This window comes from Eutrigla gurnardus (genome assembly GCF_963514095.1).
Source record: "Eutrigla gurnardus genome assembly, chromosome: 9".
Classification (NCBI taxonomy): Eukaryota; Metazoa; Chordata; class Actinopteri; order Perciformes; family Triglidae; genus Eutrigla; species Eutrigla gurnardus.
In genome coordinates, this window is record NC_139923.1 from 12,792,072 (window position 1) to 12,811,831 (window position 19,760).

The 19,760-nt window shown below is 42.4% G+C and overlaps 2 protein-coding genes across 4 annotated transcripts; both read left to right on the top strand.

The window, feature by feature from the left end:
- Nucleotides 1–6,423: 6,423 nt before the first annotated feature.
- On the top strand, nt 6,424–9,458 carry LOC311019047 (shaker-related potassium channel tsha2-like). The gene has a single exon (XM_084018210.1). The coding sequence runs from the start codon at nt 6,776–6,778 to the stop codon at nt 8,207–8,209; it is 1,434 nt and encodes a 477-aa protein (XP_083874336.1). The 5' UTR covers nt 6,424–6,775; the 3' UTR covers nt 8,210–9,458.
- Nucleotides 9,459–10,825: 1,367 nt separating this feature from the next.
- kcna1a (potassium voltage-gated channel, shaker-related subfamily, member 1a) lies at nt 10,826–18,734 on the top strand. Of its 3 annotated transcripts, XR_014597780.1 has the most exons (3): nt 10,826–11,318; nt 11,982–16,709; nt 16,771–18,734. XR_014597780.1 is itself a non-coding variant. In XM_084018208.1 (2 exons), exon 2 carries the CDS (start codon nt 12,248–12,250, stop codon nt 13,721–13,723), a length of 1,476 nt encoding a protein of 491 aa, XP_083874334.1. In that variant the 5' UTR covers nt 10,826–11,318; nt 11,982–12,247; the 3' UTR covers nt 13,724–18,734. The 3 variants fall into 3 exon arrangements, 2 of the variants coding, with proteins under 2 accessions (XP_083874334.1, XP_083874335.1); XM_084018208.1 differs by having other exon boundaries at nt 11,982–18,734; XM_084018209.1 differs by having other exon boundaries at nt 11,991–18,734.
- Nucleotides 18,735–19,760: the final 1,026 nt, after the last annotated feature.

The following is a 19,760-nucleotide window of genomic DNA, read 5'->3' on the forward strand; positions in this document are numbered from 1 at the left end:
CTTCAGCTTTGCATTTCACATTATGTTCTCATGATGTAGTAAACTCGACTGACCAGTGGTGCAACTTGATCAGTCAGTTATTTACTTACTTACTCAGCCACAGAGCCACTAATAGGGCCCTCTGCGGTCCAGCCGAACAGAGTTCCCACTTGGCCCGAGCTATTCCCCATAGATGACTCCACTATCAGTTTGCCATTTCCGTCATTGAAATGAAGGTACTAATTAATCAAAGGATACGACCTTCACCTGGTCTCTGGGTGGTAGACTGGTAATGATTAGCTCAGTATACTGCCATTGCAGTGCAATACCATCGTTCACCACATTGCAGACCAGAGGAGCACTGTTTAACATAAAACTGGGGAAGACATAAATACATCAAGGCTAATTAAAACAATCTTGGGTTAATTTTTAGTAGAAGTAACGTTACAAATAACAGGGTGAGCCTGGCCATGTTTTCTGGGAGAAAATATAAAAATCCAAATTGATGCTCTGTGTCTGCTGATGGTTCAAGCGCAGGCAATTGTAGACATGACGTAATTAAAGCTATACACTAATGGATGGTACTATATCAGCTGTGTCAAATGTCTGCCTCTGAGTCGGAAAATATTGCTTAATTAAACATAAAACTAAAATTGAGCCTAATTGAGTTTTCTATAGATATTCCATAGATTCCAATTTTATGACAATCATGTAGTAAGTCAAGTATCATTACATTGCATCACACAAATTAATTTAAAAAACAAAATAAAGCAATGAAGAGTAAAAACTTTTTTATTCTGTTTGTTAAGATGATCCTTTTCTCTTTCTTTCTTAAGGCCTTAGGTAGCCGTCACCAGCACCCAGCCGCCCTCTCCTTCTATGGAAATATACAATAATATGTGCTAAGCATATAATAATACATTATAATACAATTGCGTCCATATTATCCTACCTATGTATTCCCTTTAAAGACAATTGTTTTCTTAACAAATTATCATGTTACCCTGCTACCAGGACATTATACAGCAAAATTCAATGAGAAAATATGCAAGGCCAATGTACAGTATAGGCTAACAAAATTTTGTGAATTCTCAAGAGATCACATTCTTGACACACTACTTGAGTTAAGCAATGCACATAGCTGACAGAAAATAGTTGTGGCTACACACTGTAAGATCAGAGGGCTCTTGCCATGAGCTAATCATTCCATGTGCCATATAGGCAGTGTTGAAGGAGTGTTGCCCGTTTATTTATAGGAGTCTCTAAGGTTCCACAGCAGACGGTTGGTCTTTGAGCTGGATTCAATTACAGCTCTGGTGAAAGTTGAAAATACAGCATCGATATAGATACAAACACAAGTATAAATGCTTGCTATGGATCTATATGCCAAGTTTATTGAGCTGTATTTACAGAAGTTGAAGCACCCAATGGTGACGTTTTCTCCAGAAAGATACAGGTTCTATTATTACGTACATTAAAGCTATATTTCAAATATTAATTGAGGTTTCCTATTTATTTGTTTTGTATGGTGACTGAAATGGAGGGGAACATATTTAACATAACTGTTGCTCATGTAGAAAAGTAATATACAACTATGATGGCAACAACACCCTCCATAACAACACCCTACATACAATCTCAGCATGTGCTATCATCATCCCAAAACCAAGTTAGGTACACCATGGGAACAAAACTAAAATGTAGGAATAAATTTGCAGCAGCGGCAATTGAGGATAAATAAAATTTCAGTTTACACGTAAAGAAAAGCAGGGAAATCAGCCCCTGCACTTTGAATTGGCCTTTTTTTGAAACCACAGAGACTAATGGAAGACGTATTAATGAGCAGGCACAAGTTAAAATATTTCCAAGAAGCTTTGTGTTGAGAAATGCTATCAGACACATGGCAACAACTTGCCGTGGAGATGGTCAGCACCAGCCTCAGCCTGACCTAATATCACAGTTCAGCAGTCTGTTTATGCTGTAATGCTCACTGTGACATGTAGGGACATGGCAGGTGCACAATGGAGATGCACAAAAAAGGGAAATGTTTGAGTTGACACTGAGTACACCTATGAGCTCCTGCACAACTGAGGGCATGTTAGTGTAAATATGGATCTTCCTACAAAGAAAACAATCAAGAAAAGGAAAACCTGCACTGACTTCAAATGAAATGATCTGTACAGACAGAAGAGAAAACTGTTCATGTCTATCCTGTTGCCTATAGATCTGATCAGTCATGGACTCAGTCAGTCAAGTGCTGACCCAATGCAGCATGAAGGAGCGGGGCAGCGGGTAATGATTATTTTATATCATTGATGAATTTACCATTAATTTCCCCAAGGAAATGTCCTGTTTTGGCCAATCTATACTCCAGAACCCAAAGATATTTAATTTAAAATTATTTCAAAGTGATAAAAGCACCATATCCTCACATTTGAGAAGGTGATATCAGATAAATACCCGATAAATGACTTGAATTGTTTCAGATACATTTTTTGTAGCTCAACTAATCAAGTATTTCAGCTATCGTAGGGATGCAGTAGATTTATTTTAGATTTTAGATTTTAGAATCCATTTGTATTTTAAATATTGTGTGAAAACAATCAGGTTTAGGCTCAGCACAGTGAGATGAATAGGGCAAGGAGATACTGACAGGAGTCAACAGGACCTCAGTCAGCCTGGCGGCGGGTGTGCAACCAAAAGATAGTAGACTCCGAGAGTAGAATCATATAAACCTAATCTCAACGATAAAGATTTAACTTCGAGACCTTTGACGTGATCCTTGATTAATAACTTCTCTCCTGTGAACTGATCCCCCCTGCAGTTGCCCCCGCCCGGAATTTTGGAAGACACTGTCACTAAAAAAGGGAAAGGCTCGATCACGGAGTGAAATCATAATCTGAAGGGGCGGTCCATGCAGAGGTAATTCCATGGATCCCTGCCCTCCGGATCTGAGGGATCCAGTTTCATCTCTTGCTGCATGCCCCGTTACCTCTCAGCAAAAACATGAACATCAACTTCAGATGACAGCAGGCTAAAATTGGTGGATATCAAAACCCAGGAACTGGCAAGGAGCTTGGCGAAGGGTATCCACTTTCTAGAGTGGAAGCCCTGGGTTCAGACACCTCAGGGCTAATGGGGGCGGCATGAATACAGCTTAGGCTCTATTAGGCAAACACTTTCACACTATTAATTAGATGCAGCTGCACATGCTCCTCACGAGTGAAGACTAAAATGTATGCTGTAATCCATATAAAGTTCACTCTGCCAGAACACATTCATACCAAAATCTTGTCCTGTTGCCGACAAATTCAAATGTGACCCATCAGATGGTTTGGGATACAGAACCATCTGAGAAGCCATCATTGGAAACTGTTTAGGAAAAGGTCACGCACTTTAAAAAAAAAACGTATTTGATTGGATGAACCATCAATCAAACTTTAACCACGGCAGAGCGAAAACATCTTTTCCATCGAGAACACCTTCATTGTCATTCTTAGCTCTTCTCTCAATTAAGGAACGCTCTAGTTCTATGCATTTAAAATAAAAATTAGAATCGGCGTGTCATTATTTTATTTTTTTTACTGGCTGGGTTATAGTGTCCCAGTAAAAAGTGTCCTAAATTGGTTGAAAGATCAATACTATTTATATGTCTGTGTTACTTATAACCATAATTTCCACAGCATTTCAATTACTTTACTTAACTATGCAGTTGCCTGATTGACACAGAAACCTAGTCATACAATGTTGAAACCAGGTTGAACTGTAGGATTAAGGATAAGGAAACCTTGTTGTGCTTCTTGTAATATATTGGAGTTATTCGTGATCCTTTAATACAATTGTAAGTGTGTAGAGTTAATTTAAAGCAGCTTAATTCAAAGGCCTCCCAGATATAGCTCTACCTTTATAGACTCATTCCAGTGTCTGAGACGCTGTCATCACCAGCCCTACAGAGCATACGTCAGACTGGGTCAAATTCCCCCTATTTCATTTCGAGCAGAGTAGTTGGCACTAGAATGATGTGATGTGAGGGAGCTGTTGACTAGTACGGCTGACCTTCTAAAAACTCCTCTTTCAATTTATAACAGGCTCTCTCTCACACACACACACACACACACACACACACACACACACACACACACAAACATTATACGCACATGTGTTCATTCACCAATCGCACTAATGGCGACGCCGGATGCACACTTACAGAAATACACACACACACACACACACACTTTGTAAATACTTGGCCTGGGGTTCGTGAGGAGGAAAGCCAAGGGGGAATCACTGACACAAGTTGCTACTGTGATTACCTCACGTCTGTAATGAGTTCGGAAGGAACCTCATTCTGTCTATACTTAGACAAACACCAGTTTCAGAGGAAGAAGTGCAATTCATCAAAATGCTGATAATCATCAGGTTTAAAAATGTATTGGGTATTATCCGAGCAACGATTTTGATATTATAATTTAATTATAAGTTTGACATAACAATTGTCAATTGTGAAATCAAATATTTTTCTAATCATACTCAATGTTGTGAAAATAACAGATGTATGCATCATCACAATATCCCAATTGTTAAATCATAATGATGATTTAAATCAGTCGAAATCACTGTTTTTCTGAACCATTCAAAAAAATGTATTTTTTTTTCTAGATGTTTCCTTGGTGTGAGTAAATCCACAGCATATCTTGTTTCCATGGGGGTTTCCTGCATTCATAGGTTGAGCCATTAATAACGACGGGAGGTTCCTCGCTGTCAGCATTCATGCACCCTGCAGGCTTTATGGCATGTGTCTCCCAGGCTACGTCTCATAACATGCAGTCACTGTAAAGTATGCACATACATATGCATGTGTGTCTGTAAACCAAAATGCATAGATGTTTCTAGAAGGCACTACTGCAAGACCCACCACACACATCCGTATATGCTATTTAACCATCAAAAGAGATCATATATTGAAGCCTTTAGACCTCACAAACAGGAGATGTACCATGAATTAAAATAAAGTTATGACTAAAGTTGACACAGGGATGTTACTGTGGATCCTGATATAACAATTAAGCTTAAAATAGCATAATTATTTTCATCTGAGCAATTTTACACAGGTCACGTGTCCATTCCTCAGCTTGTTTGTTATTGCTTGTTTCCTTGGTTACGGTCAAGGCCTGACACCTTGGCATGACCCAGACAGCCATTTGGTGAACGCTGTATGCTAACACATGAGCAGCAGGCGGCACCGTGCCCTGACACTGACACTTGACTCTGACATCCAACCCTTTGTTCAGTAATGGAAAGGCCAAAAAAGCTGTGCTCCTATGGGGACCCGTGCTTGTTAACCTGACCACAGACAATCTCTCTGACTCCCTGACATGAAAGTTTGTGGTGGCATGTTATTCCCACCAAAGATCCCCCCGCATCGAGATAATAATGCAAACTCTCCAGGTTGGTTTCTGTAACACTGATTAGCGCCCTTGGGCTATTATTGTTGCTACAACTGACTGACATACCTGATGCAGCTTTACGAAGGCAATGAAAGTGGGAGAAAACAGCTATAAATAGATCACAATGCAGCAGTAACTTCAGTCCGTACACCCGGGCCACTTCTTCTAAACTATATCGTTCAATCTTAAAGAGTAGACTAATAGAATTATTCGACATGAAAGAAAGAAGAAGCAGAACTTGTGTTGGGTAAAACACTCGGCCTTATCTTGACTGCAGAGGATTTGCAGGCTCTGATAAGGAACTAATACGATTGGAGGTACTTGATGCCGGGTTTTTTCTCTCCGTACAGCTCGGTGACCCCGGAGCCAGGTCACTTGTCTTCTGGGGGTCCCCGTGTTCCAAGTTGTAAAATCGAGCCCTTTTAATGCCATGAACGGTGAATGTTATTTTGGCTGCGGCTTCCTGAAGATGTTATCCTCTCTGGTCTACTCAAGTGTCAGTCAAGCCAGCAGTTTCCACTGGCTGGGTCTAGGAAGGCTCCTGGTTATACGAGGCCCTCGCGCTTCAAAGCATTCAGGTTATTATTTATTTCCAGACACATTTAATATGTCACTGCAGAGAGAGAAAAAAACAACCTTGCTACACTTAACAAGCCGGATCTATTTGTCACCGTTGTCTGTACTGCTGGTTTCTGAAACTGTGGGCTGTGACCCACAGTGGCCGTTTCCTGGAGGTTCCCCTTGTGACAAAAATAGCCCCGTGATTTCATGAATGAGGGACCTGCAGGGTGAGAGACTTCATTTCAGAGTGGACTCTAGATCTGGAAACCTTATGGCCCTTGCTCTTTATAAAACAAGACTGAGGACTTTTATGTGGGGTGTAAAACGATAGAAAAACATGGCTTTTAACGTTCAAAAGATTGCATTTGTAAGGCTACCCCATACTTGTAAATCACTGCACTGCTCCAGTGAGTGTGTGTGAGAGGGACAGCAGCAGCAGCAGCAGCGGCAAGTGTCATCTGGTCTTCTAACTTGGGGAGGGCTTTGGAGTTTAAAATGGTGTGAATATGATAGCCATAGCCGCCGTATAGCTTATGCAAGTGGAGATCTGTCTGCACCATTGAAAGTTGACAGTTCAGAGGCACTAATCTGACAAAAGGACGGTGTAAATCAACAACAGCACAACGATTCTGGATGTAAGACAAACAACTTTTGTGGCGCAAAAAAGGGGGGGACTTTGCCTCGGTGTCGGGCGGCCGCATGAGAAAGAGAGTTGGGAGGACGCGAAAAGGGCAGGAGGAAGACGCACAGGAGTCGAGTGACGGATTTACCCTCGGAGGGGTAAAAAGATGACTGTGTTGTCTCAGGAGAATCACGACGACACTGTGGTCGTAACTCCGTTGTTGCAAGATGCTGCGGACTTGGAACCAGCGGAGCAGGAGTGCAGCGAGAGGTTGGTCATCAACATCTCAGGTCTGCGTTTCGAGACGCAGTTGAAGACCCTCTCCCGCTTCCCGACCACGCTGCTGGGAGACCCGCGTAAACGGATGCGTTTCTTTGACCCGCTGAGGAATGAATACTTCTTTGACAGGAACAGGCCGAGCTTTGACGCCGTCCTCTATTATTACCAGTCGGGAGGGCGGCTCCGGAGGCCCGTCAGCGTGCCGGTGGATATTTTCCTGGAAGAAATCAAGTTTTACGAACTAGACGACGAGGTCATAGAACTTTTCAAAGAAGACGAGGGCTTGTCGAGGGAAGAGGACCGCCCGCTGCCCAACAACGTGTACCAACGCCAGTTATGGCTCCTGTTCGAGTATCCGGAGAGTTCAGGACCCGCACGGATAAACGCCATTGTGTCCGTCATGGTTATTTTAATATCCATCATTATATTCTGCTTGGAGACATTGCCCGAGTTTAGAGAAGTCCCTGCAGTGCCGGACATCCAGGCCAATGGAAGCGCGCACGGCAAAGAGCCCAGTCCGTTTACAGACCCCTTTTTTATGGTGGAGACACTCTGCATCGTGTGGTTCTCCTTTGAATTCACCATGAGATTTCTCTCCTGCCCCAGTAAAGCAGCCTTCTTTAAAAACATCATGAACCTGATCGATGTGGTGGCCATAGCGCCTTATTTCATCACCCTGGGCCTGGATCTCGCAGAGCACCAGGGCAGCAGTCAGCAGGCTGCGTCTTTGGCCATACTGAGGGTTATCCGTCTGGTCCGTGTGTTCAGGATCTTTAAACTTTCCAGGCACTCCAAAGGGCTCCAGATTCTAGGCCAGACGCTCCACGCCAGCCTCAGGGAGCTGGGACTGCTCATATTCTTCCTGATCATCGGAGTCGTGCTGTTCTCCAGTTCTGTTTATTTCGCGGAAGCGGAAGACCCCGAGTCTGGATTTACAAGCATCCCTGATGCGTTCTGGTGGGCTGTGGTGACGATGACCACAGTTGGATATGGAGACATGTGTCCCTCCACCATCGGGGGGAAATTCGTTGGATCTTTGTGCGCCATCGCCGGAGTGCTAACAATAGCTCTACCTGTCCCTGTCATAGTGTCCAATTTCAATTACTTCTATCACAGAGAGAACGAGGACGAGGCAAATCTACAGTACGTACACGTGACATGTGGGCAGCAGCAGCCTTCCTTGGGTGAAAGTGATTCAAACAAGAGTACCAGGTCGCTCTCCAAAACGGAATCGTTTCAGGAAAGCGACGACTCGGAATCATTGACATATCCGAAAGTAACCCCGGTGGAGACATACACATTGAGACTGACAGATGTATAAAACCTTGGAATACTTATTTCTTTGAGTTGTCTTCCAGTGGACGTAGCTGGGGATCCGTCATCTCGGACGTTGCAGTTGTTTTACGCAAGCTGTCTGTATGGTTCCCAAACGCAGAGCGCCAGAGATTCATGCTACACTACCCAAACTGAGGATTGTTTTAAATGCACTGTCATTAATGTCATTTAATTAACTAGATGACAAGGGGGGAATTAATAGCGTAAAACCCAGTAAGAACACTCACATGAAAACTTTTGAGAGCCCCACATGAAATATTTAAGGGACATTGGAATAACCAAAGAGAATACATTTGGAGATGCTTTCTTATCTTACATTTCTCAGTTAAGGCAAATATATCTTTTTAGTGAAAAGTGGTGTTTACACGCGAACCAAACTTTGCCTTTCTAGTGCTGAGAAACTCATGTAGTCTATACTCTCTTTAAATGAAGTAGAAAAGCTCAGCCATGCGTAAAAGCGCGCACGACGAACCGGACGACCAGCTCTGCACGGAGGAGCGCACAGCGATTTTTTTTCCATTATTGTGAAATTATTTTCCAACACGTATCACTATGAGAGATAGAAACCATCTCCGGGTTATCTGTTTTGTCTTCTGAGCTCTTATGCTTCTGTGTGACTCTGGTCGGAACAAGTGAGCTCCGAGCGCCGCTCTGTGGATGAGAACTATCCCTGCAGGCACCGCGTCTGCCCAGGCTGCATGGGCAAAATGAATACTTCAGCTTGAGTTGTTGCAGATGGCCTTGACCGATTCAGGTATAAGCACCCGATCACACTATTTGACTCTGTGTGCATCTGGATGCTTGTGATAGTTAACTTAGCCAAGCCTGCTTTCCCTCGCTGTTAATACAGTGGAGGTTCTTCTCTGCCTCCGTGCAGGATGCAGCCGATGTTGTGAGGCTTGTTTCTCCCTCAGAGTCGCAACAAAACACGAGCGTTGGATTCTTTTATTCTCCAAAGTATTGGATCATTTTCTCGCGGATATTCGTTGGAGCCTACAGAGACGTCTTGGAGGAAACGCTTTGAAAAGGTCCAGTCTGCCTTAATGGACACTGTGTGTTTCATCAGTAGAACAACAACAAAAAAACGACATTCTTGTTGTGTAGGCTTATTAATGACCACGCATTGTTTATATAAAAAGCCTCGTGTATGCTACGTTTTGCATTGCTGCAAATTGCATTTCCCCCCTTTCTTATGCAGCTTTTAATGCAAAGTTGGATTCGCAACTTGCCTCTGTGTTGTTACAAAGTGCAGCTCGCTGTAAACAACTATAGCAATGTCTGCATGACTCGAATGCATTGTGAATTTTAAAGGTTATGAAATATATATTTTTCTAATTTAAACATGTATGTGAACTTAACTTAATCCTTTTATAAACACATTATGAATCAGAAAATATACATCTTGTTATTTTTATTTTACGGATCCGATTTGCAGAAGAAAGAAAGACAAAATACAAACCCATGGCCATCAATGAGTTCAGTACACACATGCATACACTTTTTCACTTTTGGTGCTGATTGGTTAAAAAAAATAAGGCGCAGAACCAGACATTGTTTTGCCACAAAACCAATTCAATTAATAAAATGTTATCGTGACAAATGTAGGGGTATTTATTTGGCTGGGGGCACATTTGAACACATTAGACCGAGGTCTGATGACCTGATGTGTGTGTTTTTAAGACGTCAGAAGTATTTAGGCCCTGCACCTACATCCACCTCTGGTGAATCAGCAATGGAGAAACATATTTTCTCACTTCTTATGAGACTATATCGCAATAACTCGAGTATATTGTGGTTGGTTTAAGATTTGTGGTTCTCTATCAGGTGAATCAATCACATGCGCTGTCCGCGGTGCTGAAACTGACCTTCCGTCCTCTGCTCAGCGTTATTCCTGCATTGGTCTCAGATCTGTGTGACTTCTGGGGGCCATATGAAGCGATGACTGAATAACTTAGTGTATCATAAAGTATCGGATACTGGGTGGTGCACAGCCTGGATACACAGTCTCCCCTGATGTTATGTTTGCAGCAACGCTAGGATCTTTTTCTCGTTGCTCCCCAGTAAAATGATGAAAATCACTCGATCTAATTTGGTCGAACATAGACTCAGATATCGACACGTCCAGCTGACGCCCGTGTAAACCTTCAATCCTGGAGTGAGGGAATGAAAGGGTGATCGAATCTCTCACCAACTGATGAAGGGCCATAGTTTGATCAATTATTAACCATCTCAAAATGTTGGATTGAGAGGTTTTGTTACCAACGGTCCTTCCTTGCAGTCTGCGCCAATGCTGGCACACGAGCGCTCTTATTTTTGTGATGTGTGGAGAACTTCTGGCGGCGTGCTTTAGTAGAGCCGGTCTGCATTGCGTCGAAACCCTCCAACTCCTCCTCCTCCTATTTCTCCTGCTGCCCCCCCCCCCCCCCCCTCCCTCCCTCCTCCTCTCCCCTCCCCTCCCCTCTCTTCCCTCACCTCCGCTGCACTCGCATGTACAAATGTACAGCAAAACTTGCCTGACATTGTGGGGGGAAAACATTGGGACCTCGCCGCTGCACTGTCTCTCAACTCTCCATTTCGATCTCTTTGATTCTGCCCTTCCGAGCCGCGCTGAAGCACATTCTGCCCGTCATCGTGTCTACTCGCAGGCAAAGCAGCAGATTTCTGCTGATGCAGTGATGTCTGGAAATGTCAAGGGCTCGCTTATTGCCCCTTAATGTATCTCCCCCCCGAATTGCAGTGCAAGATCTTCTCCTGCGGTATACTGTAAGCTGTTCACACCACCGTGCCGCCGCGCAAGCAACTAGCGACGCTGCAGCTTTTCGCCCCTTTTCCATCTCGGGCTGTCCTCCTTCAGACTCACCTGATTTTCCTCCTGTATTTTTTTTCTTCTTCTTCTCATTTTGCTGCACTTTGTAGTGGACACAGTTAGGATGGCGATGAGCACAGCAAGGCGTTAGTGTTTTTTTGTTGTTTTATGTGATTCCTTTAGTATAGGTGCAATGTAAAGTTGCCACATGACACCCACCGCTGCCCCGCCGTTGGATGGTTTTACTCGAGGATAAGACGCATTCAAGACCTTTCGAGATCAGCCCACGGTAAGCCTCGAAACTGCTGACTTATACAACAATGATATCGGGGAGCTTGTTTTCTTGTCAACAGCTGCCGTTGACGTTAAGATAACAGACAAGTGGTGCGTTGTTTTGCTATGCATTTTTGCACCTTATTTATTTCCTTTTTTTTTTTTTTTTTTTTAGCCCGCAGTAGGATGCATGCATGTAGCAATATCAGTTGGTGTCATATCAGCAAAAGATGTTATGCGTCACATCATAGTTCAGGCTGGTTCGAGTGGCGTAGGATATATCATTGTCAGGCTGAATGTATATGTTGAACTAAAGTACAGAAATATCATATGACTGTATGAGAAACAGGATGAAATACCAATAGTCACATATGAATTGAGAAAATACCCTGCATTCTCGAGAAGATCACAGTCACGACTGGATACAGAAATATAATAAATATCTTTGTTATAGAAATGTTATAGTAATCACTCCTTGGGGTAGTGTTTTTTTTATATTCAGTACATCCAAATGCACTTATTGCAGATTGAGAGGCAAATAAATAAATAAATAAACTGCAAAACATGCTGAGCCAGCAAATATCTTGACTGTTTGATCCCATTATTTCCTCCCCCTCTCTCTTTCTCTCTCTCTCCCTCCCTCCCGCCCTCCCTCCCTCCCTCTCTATCTGGGTGACAGAGGCAGCAGTAAGAACAGCAGCAGATGCTCTGGAGAGCAGCAATGGTCAAGTCAGCGAGAACCGCAGTGGAGCCGCACTGAGGCAAAGCAGCCAAACAGCCCCCTCGTATCTGGGGACGTCTTTGACAATTTAAGGGGTGTGGGAAGCTGAGGAGTGGAAAATTTGCCCTGAACCTGAATGCCTGCTCAGTCAGACTAGCCGGGATCCCAACAGAACTCCTCCTCCTCCTCCTCTTTCCCCTCCACTTGCTCCTCCTCCTCCCAAAATGACAGTGGTAGCAGGAGATAACATGGACGAGACCTCGGCTGTCCCAGGCCACCCTCAGGACGCCTACCCCCCAGACCACAATGACCACGAATGCTGCGAGAGGGTGGTCATCAACATAGCCGGTCTCCGGTTTGAGACTCAGTTGAAAACTCTCTCCCAGTTTCCAGAGACGTTGCTCGGCAACCCCAAAAAGCGGATGCGGTACTTTGACCCTCTGAGAAATGAGTATTTCTTTGACAGAAACCGCCCCAGCTTTGATGCCATCCTCTATTATTACCAGTCTGGGGGTCGGCTGAGAAGACCAGTGAACGTCCCTTTGGATATGTTCTCAGAAGAAATCAAATTTTACGAGCTCGGAGTGGATGCGATGGAGAAGTTTCGTGAGGATGAGGGGTTCATCAGGGAGGAAGAGCGTCCTTTACCTGAGAAGGAGTTCCAGCGTCAGATTTGGCTCCTCTTCGAGCACCCGGAAAGCTCAGGCACTGCGAGAGGGATTGCCATAGTGTCTGTGATGGTCATCCTGATTTCAATAGTCATATTTTGTTTGGAGACTTTACCGCAGCTGAAAGAGGACCCAAGGGGTCGTATGGTGACAGTTGGGAACACTACTGTTTATTATAAGCCAAATATCCTCACTGACCCCTTCTTCGTCATTGAGACACTCTGTATAATCTGGTTCTCCTTTGAGTTGATTGTACGATTTCTGGCGTGCCCAAGCAAACCGGCCTTCTTCAAGAACATGATGAACATGATCGACATAGTTGCTATCATCCCCTACTTCATTACACTTGGCACCGAGCTGGCCGAAGACCCCGAAAAAGAGGGAGTGGGGGAGCAGGCAACATCTCTGGCCATACTCAGGGTGATCCGTCTGGTCAGGGTGTTCAGGATCTTCAAGCTGTCACGACACTCCAAAGGACTGCAGATTTTGGGTCAGACCCTCAAGGCCAGCATGCGAGAGCTCGGATTGTTGATCTTCTTTCTGTTCATCGGAGTCATCCTGTTCTCCAGCGCTGTCTACTTTGCTGAAGCAGAGGAGCAAGGATCCTACTTTGGCAGCATCCCGGATGCATTTTGGTGGGCTGTCGTGTCTATGACAACTGTGGGTTATGGGGACATGGTCCCGGTCACTATAGGAGGCAAGATTGTAGGATCTCTGTGCGCCATTGCTGGAGTGTTGACAATTGCACTCCCAGTGCCTGTCATTGTGTCCAACTTCAACTACTTCTACCACAGGGAGACAGAGGGAGAAGAGCAAGCCCAGCTGCTCAACGTCAGCAATCCCAACATCCCCTCTGAAACCAACTCCAGCCGCCGTAGTTCGTCCACCGTCAGCAAGTCAGAGTACATGGAGATTGATGGAGACATAAATAATAGCATCGACAACTTTAGGGAGGCAAACCTCAGAACTGGCAATTGCACTATAGCCAACCAAAACTGTGTAAATAAAAGCAAGCTGCTTACAGATGTTTAGACACTAGTTAGGAATATTGGGATCTCTATGGGACTGTCATATGTGGAGTAGACCATCAGTTAGGAATGCTTCATTTACCTCCCCAAAGCGCTCTATGGCATTAGGCCTACAACTATGCTCAGCTACATAGAAAGGAAAACAGAGTTAAACTTAGAGTATGTGACAGCTAGATGGAATAAATAATCCTTCTGATCCTACAAATATATAGGTCCATCAAAAAGAAAACATCAATTATTACGCATACTCACGGCTCCCTGGAGGACGCAGAGCGCACGCTGTCTCATCAGATGACGGCGTGATCATTAAAAATCTTATGCATGGAGTACAGATAACATTTCAGCAAGTTGCACAATGCACCAGAAAAGTCTGCAGAGACATGCAAGCACCTGCAGCTAAGTGGTAAGCGCCAAGAAGTTAGGTGACCCTCGCTCCCTCCTCCTCTCTCTTCTCTCCTCTCTCCCGTCAAAGGATATCTACTATTCAGCAAAGCACCTTATAGGAGGAAGACTGATCTCTCTTGTTTGGATGTAAACAGATGGTGATCTACTCGCTTCATGGACATCCGCAATGCTGCTGTTTTCCAGCAGATGCTGTATTTGTGATATCACCAAGTGATTCAATGCCATGCCCTTTAGATGCAACACAGCACAATGTTAAAGTGAGCTTCACACGAGCATGATTAGAGACTTTCCATTTTGATATCGGCATGCACGAGACATATCTCACATAATGGAAAGGATGTTCTTTCGGATACCTGCCTCCATTTCCCTCTTCTCATCTGTTTTCATACAAGTGCACTGGATGAGTGTTTAATTTGAAATGCTAATCATTTAGAAGTATAGAAATTGAATGTTAAATCTTAAGGAACAGTACATAAATGAGATCATAGCATGAAAAAAGTAACCTGCATTATGGTCTATCGACTAAGGTACTTTTGTATCCTGGTATATTTAATGCATGACATGAGTATTCAGCTTGTTGCAATTCAGGCACTCTGCAGTGCCCTATTGTCAGGGAAGCTAAGGAAATCAAATTCTGGATGTTTCCGAATTGTGATCAAATATATCCAAACCCACCTTGAGGATGCAGAGTTTCTAATTTAAAAGTAGTCGAAGAAACTGAATAAATATTATCAAAAATGCATATAATTATAATAAGCACCAATTACAGTATTATGTCAATAGTGCAGTGCATGGACCTTCTTTGAACAAGAAAAGTTAACATATCATTAGTCATGCTTCCATTTCCATGTCAAATTTGAGTACATATTGATTTGGAATCAACTAAAAAAAAAAAGGGTCGACACTAAAATTTCACTTCATATTACAAAGAATTATTCTGACATTAGTTGCTAGTGCCTTTATCCCTTTCACCAACAGGACCAGTGAAAGTGCCTCTGTGTACAATGGGATTTGTGAGGTTGAGCAGAGCGGGTTTACCTTCTGTTCTAGTGTTGATACACTGTTGGTTATGATGCTAATGATGCCAGATGAGCAAGGTTGAAACAGCAGGTGATTGTGGTAAAAAAAACAAAACAAAACAAAAAACATAGAAAAAACAAAAGGTGATCCATGGCTGTAATGCACAACCCAGTTTTCATGCTGTCACGCACTTAATTATGCCCTTAAGCAGCAATGTATTGTACTCTGCATGTTTACCAATCCAGTTCAAAAGGGAATATCCATAGGTTTAAACATATTTTATTTATGTCTGTTGTTTCTGTTCGTGCACCATGCATCCTTTCAGGGTCTCTACCTCAGTGAGGTCATTGCAAACTTGCTGCAGAGCTGCAAGCTTCAATGCAGGGCTTCCTATACCATAATGCAAAATGGAACCTTAAGTGTAAACTGCAGTCATGCAACACTGAATGTGAGAGTCCCAAAGCATCGCCTTTACACAAGCACTTAGGACAAATAGTGTACCACAATCCCGCTCCTTTTGTTCACTTAAAGCTACGCACAATCAGAACATTCATATGTAGAGGGTTCGTAGAGTGACTCTCCTAACGGGATGAGATTGGCTGTTTTATATGCTGGTTTCTTTGTAACGACGCGTCTAAAGTTACCGTCGTGTCACCTGAATGTGTTTCATTACACACATGAATAAGATTGTGGAAACATTTGTTTTAAATCTGTCACCCTGCAGTCCTTGGGCATTATGAAGCACGGCAAAGTGCAGCCCGTCTTTTTGCACAATAATTTTTGTTCTGTTACTCGAACCTTTTATTTCTTGCTAGTGAGATTTTTCTTTTTCTTTTACACTGTGCTTGCTCATAGGTAGTGCAGAGGACAGACGAACTGCAGATAGAATTGGACAAATGAAATGACTACTTGAAAATCTCCAGCTACTGTACATCAAGCTATACTCAGCATTGAGATGACAATAATAGTAAGATTTTTTTGATAATAAACTGTATGCTGTTTTGTTATTTTTGTTTCTTTAAATTTAGCACTCCCCTGACAAGGTCCTGTAAAAAAGAAGCTCCACTGCAGTGCTACTTGAATGTCATATAGAAGTTTCTGTTGGTGCAACGGCTATTCTTTGTGGTGCTAGTACAGGACTATCACTGTTGTCTTGTTACCATCACACATTTTATTTTGGACAAGGCATTCTCTAATTGTTATTCCTGTTTTGTTTTGGTGGCTTGCTGGTTAGTTTAGGCACTGTTTGTCTTTTTATTTGATCTTTGTACTGTACCATTGAAGAGTGTCTGCCACAGGCAAGGTAAAAATTCAAGAACCTTGCTAGATGTCAGCAACTTATCATGAGAGCAAAAAAAAAGATACACATTTGTGTCAGGGATCTTCAATTTGTATAGGGTTTCTCATACGGAAGGACATCAATAATACCCAATACTATATATTATATTGCTATATATAGATACAAGGAAATTATAGTAGTCTCATTAATGCAGCTATCAGGAAATTGTTCGCTTTGTTCACAAGTTTCTTCTAAACTGATGCTTGAAAGTAATGATGTGTTACATGTCCTGCAGGAAACAGCTGAAAGTGAGGTGAAGAATATAGGAACGATACTCCTCACATTAGCAGTGCTGTGAGGGCATGTATGGATGGTGCTATGCATTTAATTACCCAACAGAAACATGCATTCTTAACGGCAATAGAATAACAGAAAAAAAACTGTTTCTTAGATGCTTTTTGTAAAAAAAAATATTTAAAAAAATCACAGGAAAACAAATCTATTTTGAATGTCAGAGGAACTGCGACCACTTGACAGATAACTCACAACAGGGCTGTTTATGTATCAACCATTTACCCTCTGTTCTGTGATTTTGTAAGGTCATTGGGGTCAAATGTAGAGGCTGACATTTTATCGAGGGAAACCTGTGAAAAGTCCAAATATAGGCTTCATAATCGTGCAGTCCCCATTAACCAGCCAGGCCGGACTGGAATAGTTTTGCTGTCAGGAACAAAGACTGCTGAAGAGTTCAGTCGGACGTATAAGACAGTCCCAAAGGAACAGCCCATAATGCACTTTGAGAGGATCTATCATCCATTCACTGGACTGATCAGCTGTGTCAGAGAAGGTGCCTAAATTGTTTTACATATTCATTTGTTTAGCTTACTGTTAGATGTTAATGCTTCTGCAAACAAACACGAGTGAGAAGATCTAAAAAAAAAAAAAGTGACGTTAACCTAATTAAACTATGAGAAAAAACATGAAATGTCAGAACAAAATGCAATTTAGCTACAATAAGATAGAGAAAAAGTAACCACTATATACTGCAATTAAGTATGAAAAACAATTTGAATGTGTGTTTTTTTTTTTCTTTTTTTTTTTTGGTGGCACTGTAACATGACTAATTTAGGAAGAACATGCCATACACTGGAATATCAAAGACAATATGTTCCTCTGGCAAGCCATGATAATGAAACTAATGTATTATGATCAATTGCTGTACACCAAATGATATAATGATATGGACAAGAAGTGTACTATTATAAAAAAAAAAAACAAGAAAAAAACAGGATTCATTCAAACACCATGTTCACATTTTTCCAATCTCCACTGCTGCATAATGTATCTCTACAGAAACCTACTAATCGCAAAAAACTGCATGGTCGATGGAAGACTGCATGAGTTTTGCCTTTCAAACTGTGGATCAACTATAATACAGTTGCATCATTTAAAAAAAGAAACCCTTGCTTTCATCTGCACCAAGGCTTTCTGTAAGGCCCTGTTCAGAAGTTGTCGTGAAACGTGTCCTCTGGAGGATTTCTTAAAAGCACCTTAGCGCTGACCTCATCACTAAGATGGCGTTGGGTATCCGAGCCGTGCTCAGTATCCGTGTGTGATTTTCAGGTTGCGCTCGCTAGACTCTGAATGTGAGCAAGGACATTAAGGGCTAGTTTCTCAAAACTCTATCTCTATGCTAGGACTGAAAACACTCTTTCAAATGACATGTTGCCCATTCTTATCTCAGTCTAGACTGTAGTGATACTGCGTTGTTGGAAACATGCCCATCATATCTAAACAGGGCCCGTGCCACACACCCTCCTCTGTACTACATTGGTTTAAAGGCATTCTTGTTTGCTAAAGGTGTTGACGTGGGGCCGCTTTCTGCCTGCTGAGGAGGCACTGAACGGGATCAAATGTTGGGATGTTGTGTACCTCGCTCACCAAATGTGACGACTGATGAGAAGATTGTGTTTGCGTGAGAAGTGCGATGGCTATGAGTTTGTCTTTCCTGTCAAGAATGCACATTTAATCGCTTGTAGGGAAGTTTTGGAGCAAAGCGCAAAAAAGGACTGTTGAACTCTTCTGCTCTTCTTTTCATCCACAAGCAAACCAAATTCTGATTGTGTTATCTAATCCAGCCGTCATTGTCATCTTTTGTTTACCAAGGATTATGCTACAATGTGTTCAGTTTGTCAGATGATGACAAAGGCATGGTCTGTGATCTATGCAAGGGTTATTTGTTTTTTTTCTTTTCTTTCTTATTTCACTTATGATTTCATCTTACATTAACTTCAATAAATTTTTAAGGATCTGCTGGTGTATGCTCATTTTGGGTTGGGTTGGGGACGTATGCACTACAGACCTGCGCAAAAAGTGAGCGAAATCAACCCGTCTGCAGAAATACGCTGCAGTGTGTGTTCATGCAGAACTTGAGGTCTCAATCTGAACGTGCCCTACCTCTGTGATACGGTACCCTCTCACTGAAGCAATTAGCAGTGATTCACTGGGCTAAGGTTATGGTTACACACTAATCCTCCTGTCCCAGGGGAGGCCCGCTTACCTCTGTCATTGCCTTCGAGTTGTTACACCTCAGGGGCACAAAGAGCTCCCCTCCACTCCCTGCTTCCTCCTGTACTCACATAGACACATGCTTAAAATAATTAGAGCATGACTCCGAGGTGTTGTGCATCTGCTAAGTGTGGGATTACGAAGCTATTAGGGCTGCAACTAACAATTATTTAATTCATGGTCTGTAGAAAATAGTGAATTATGCCCATCGCAGTATCCTAAATGCCAAAGTGACGTCTTCAAACTTTTGTCTAAAAACCTAAAGGTATTCAGCGTACTCTCACAAGACAAAGCAAAGAGGCAAAAACGTACATTTGAGAAGCCGGTAAATGGGAATGTTTGGCATCTTTGCTTTAAAAAGTACATTTAAATTTAAAATATGTATCAAAATAGTGAATTCAGAGTAGATTTGAGATACTGAGTTAAATTTTTGACATCCATTTATTTAAGAAACCGTTTCAAGCATACTCTAAACCATCTTGTGACTAAGAGTGTGATTTTGACAACACATAAAAACTCATCACGAGGAGGTCTTTTTATATATATATATATATATATATATATATATATATATATATATATATATATATATATATATTAAATGCGTGCAGCCGTCAAGGGCAGTAATCCTAAAACAACAACCCATCAAACATCCAATCATAGAGCAGTCAGACGATGCAACTGAAAGAAGTGGGCGCAATATTTGGGGTGTGAAAATGATTCATTCCCACTCCTGTCCTGTGATGGCGTGAAGCTGAACATTTGTGGA

Excerpts from the sequence above, each read along its gene's own strand:
- LOC311019047 (XM_084018210.1), top strand. The coding sequence starts at position 6,776 with ATGACTGTGTTGTCTCAGGAGAATCACGACGACACTGTGGTCGTAACT.
- kcna1a (XM_084018208.1), top strand. The coding sequence starts at position 12,248 with ATGACAGTGGTAGCAGGAGATAACATGGACGAGACCTCGGCTGTCCCA.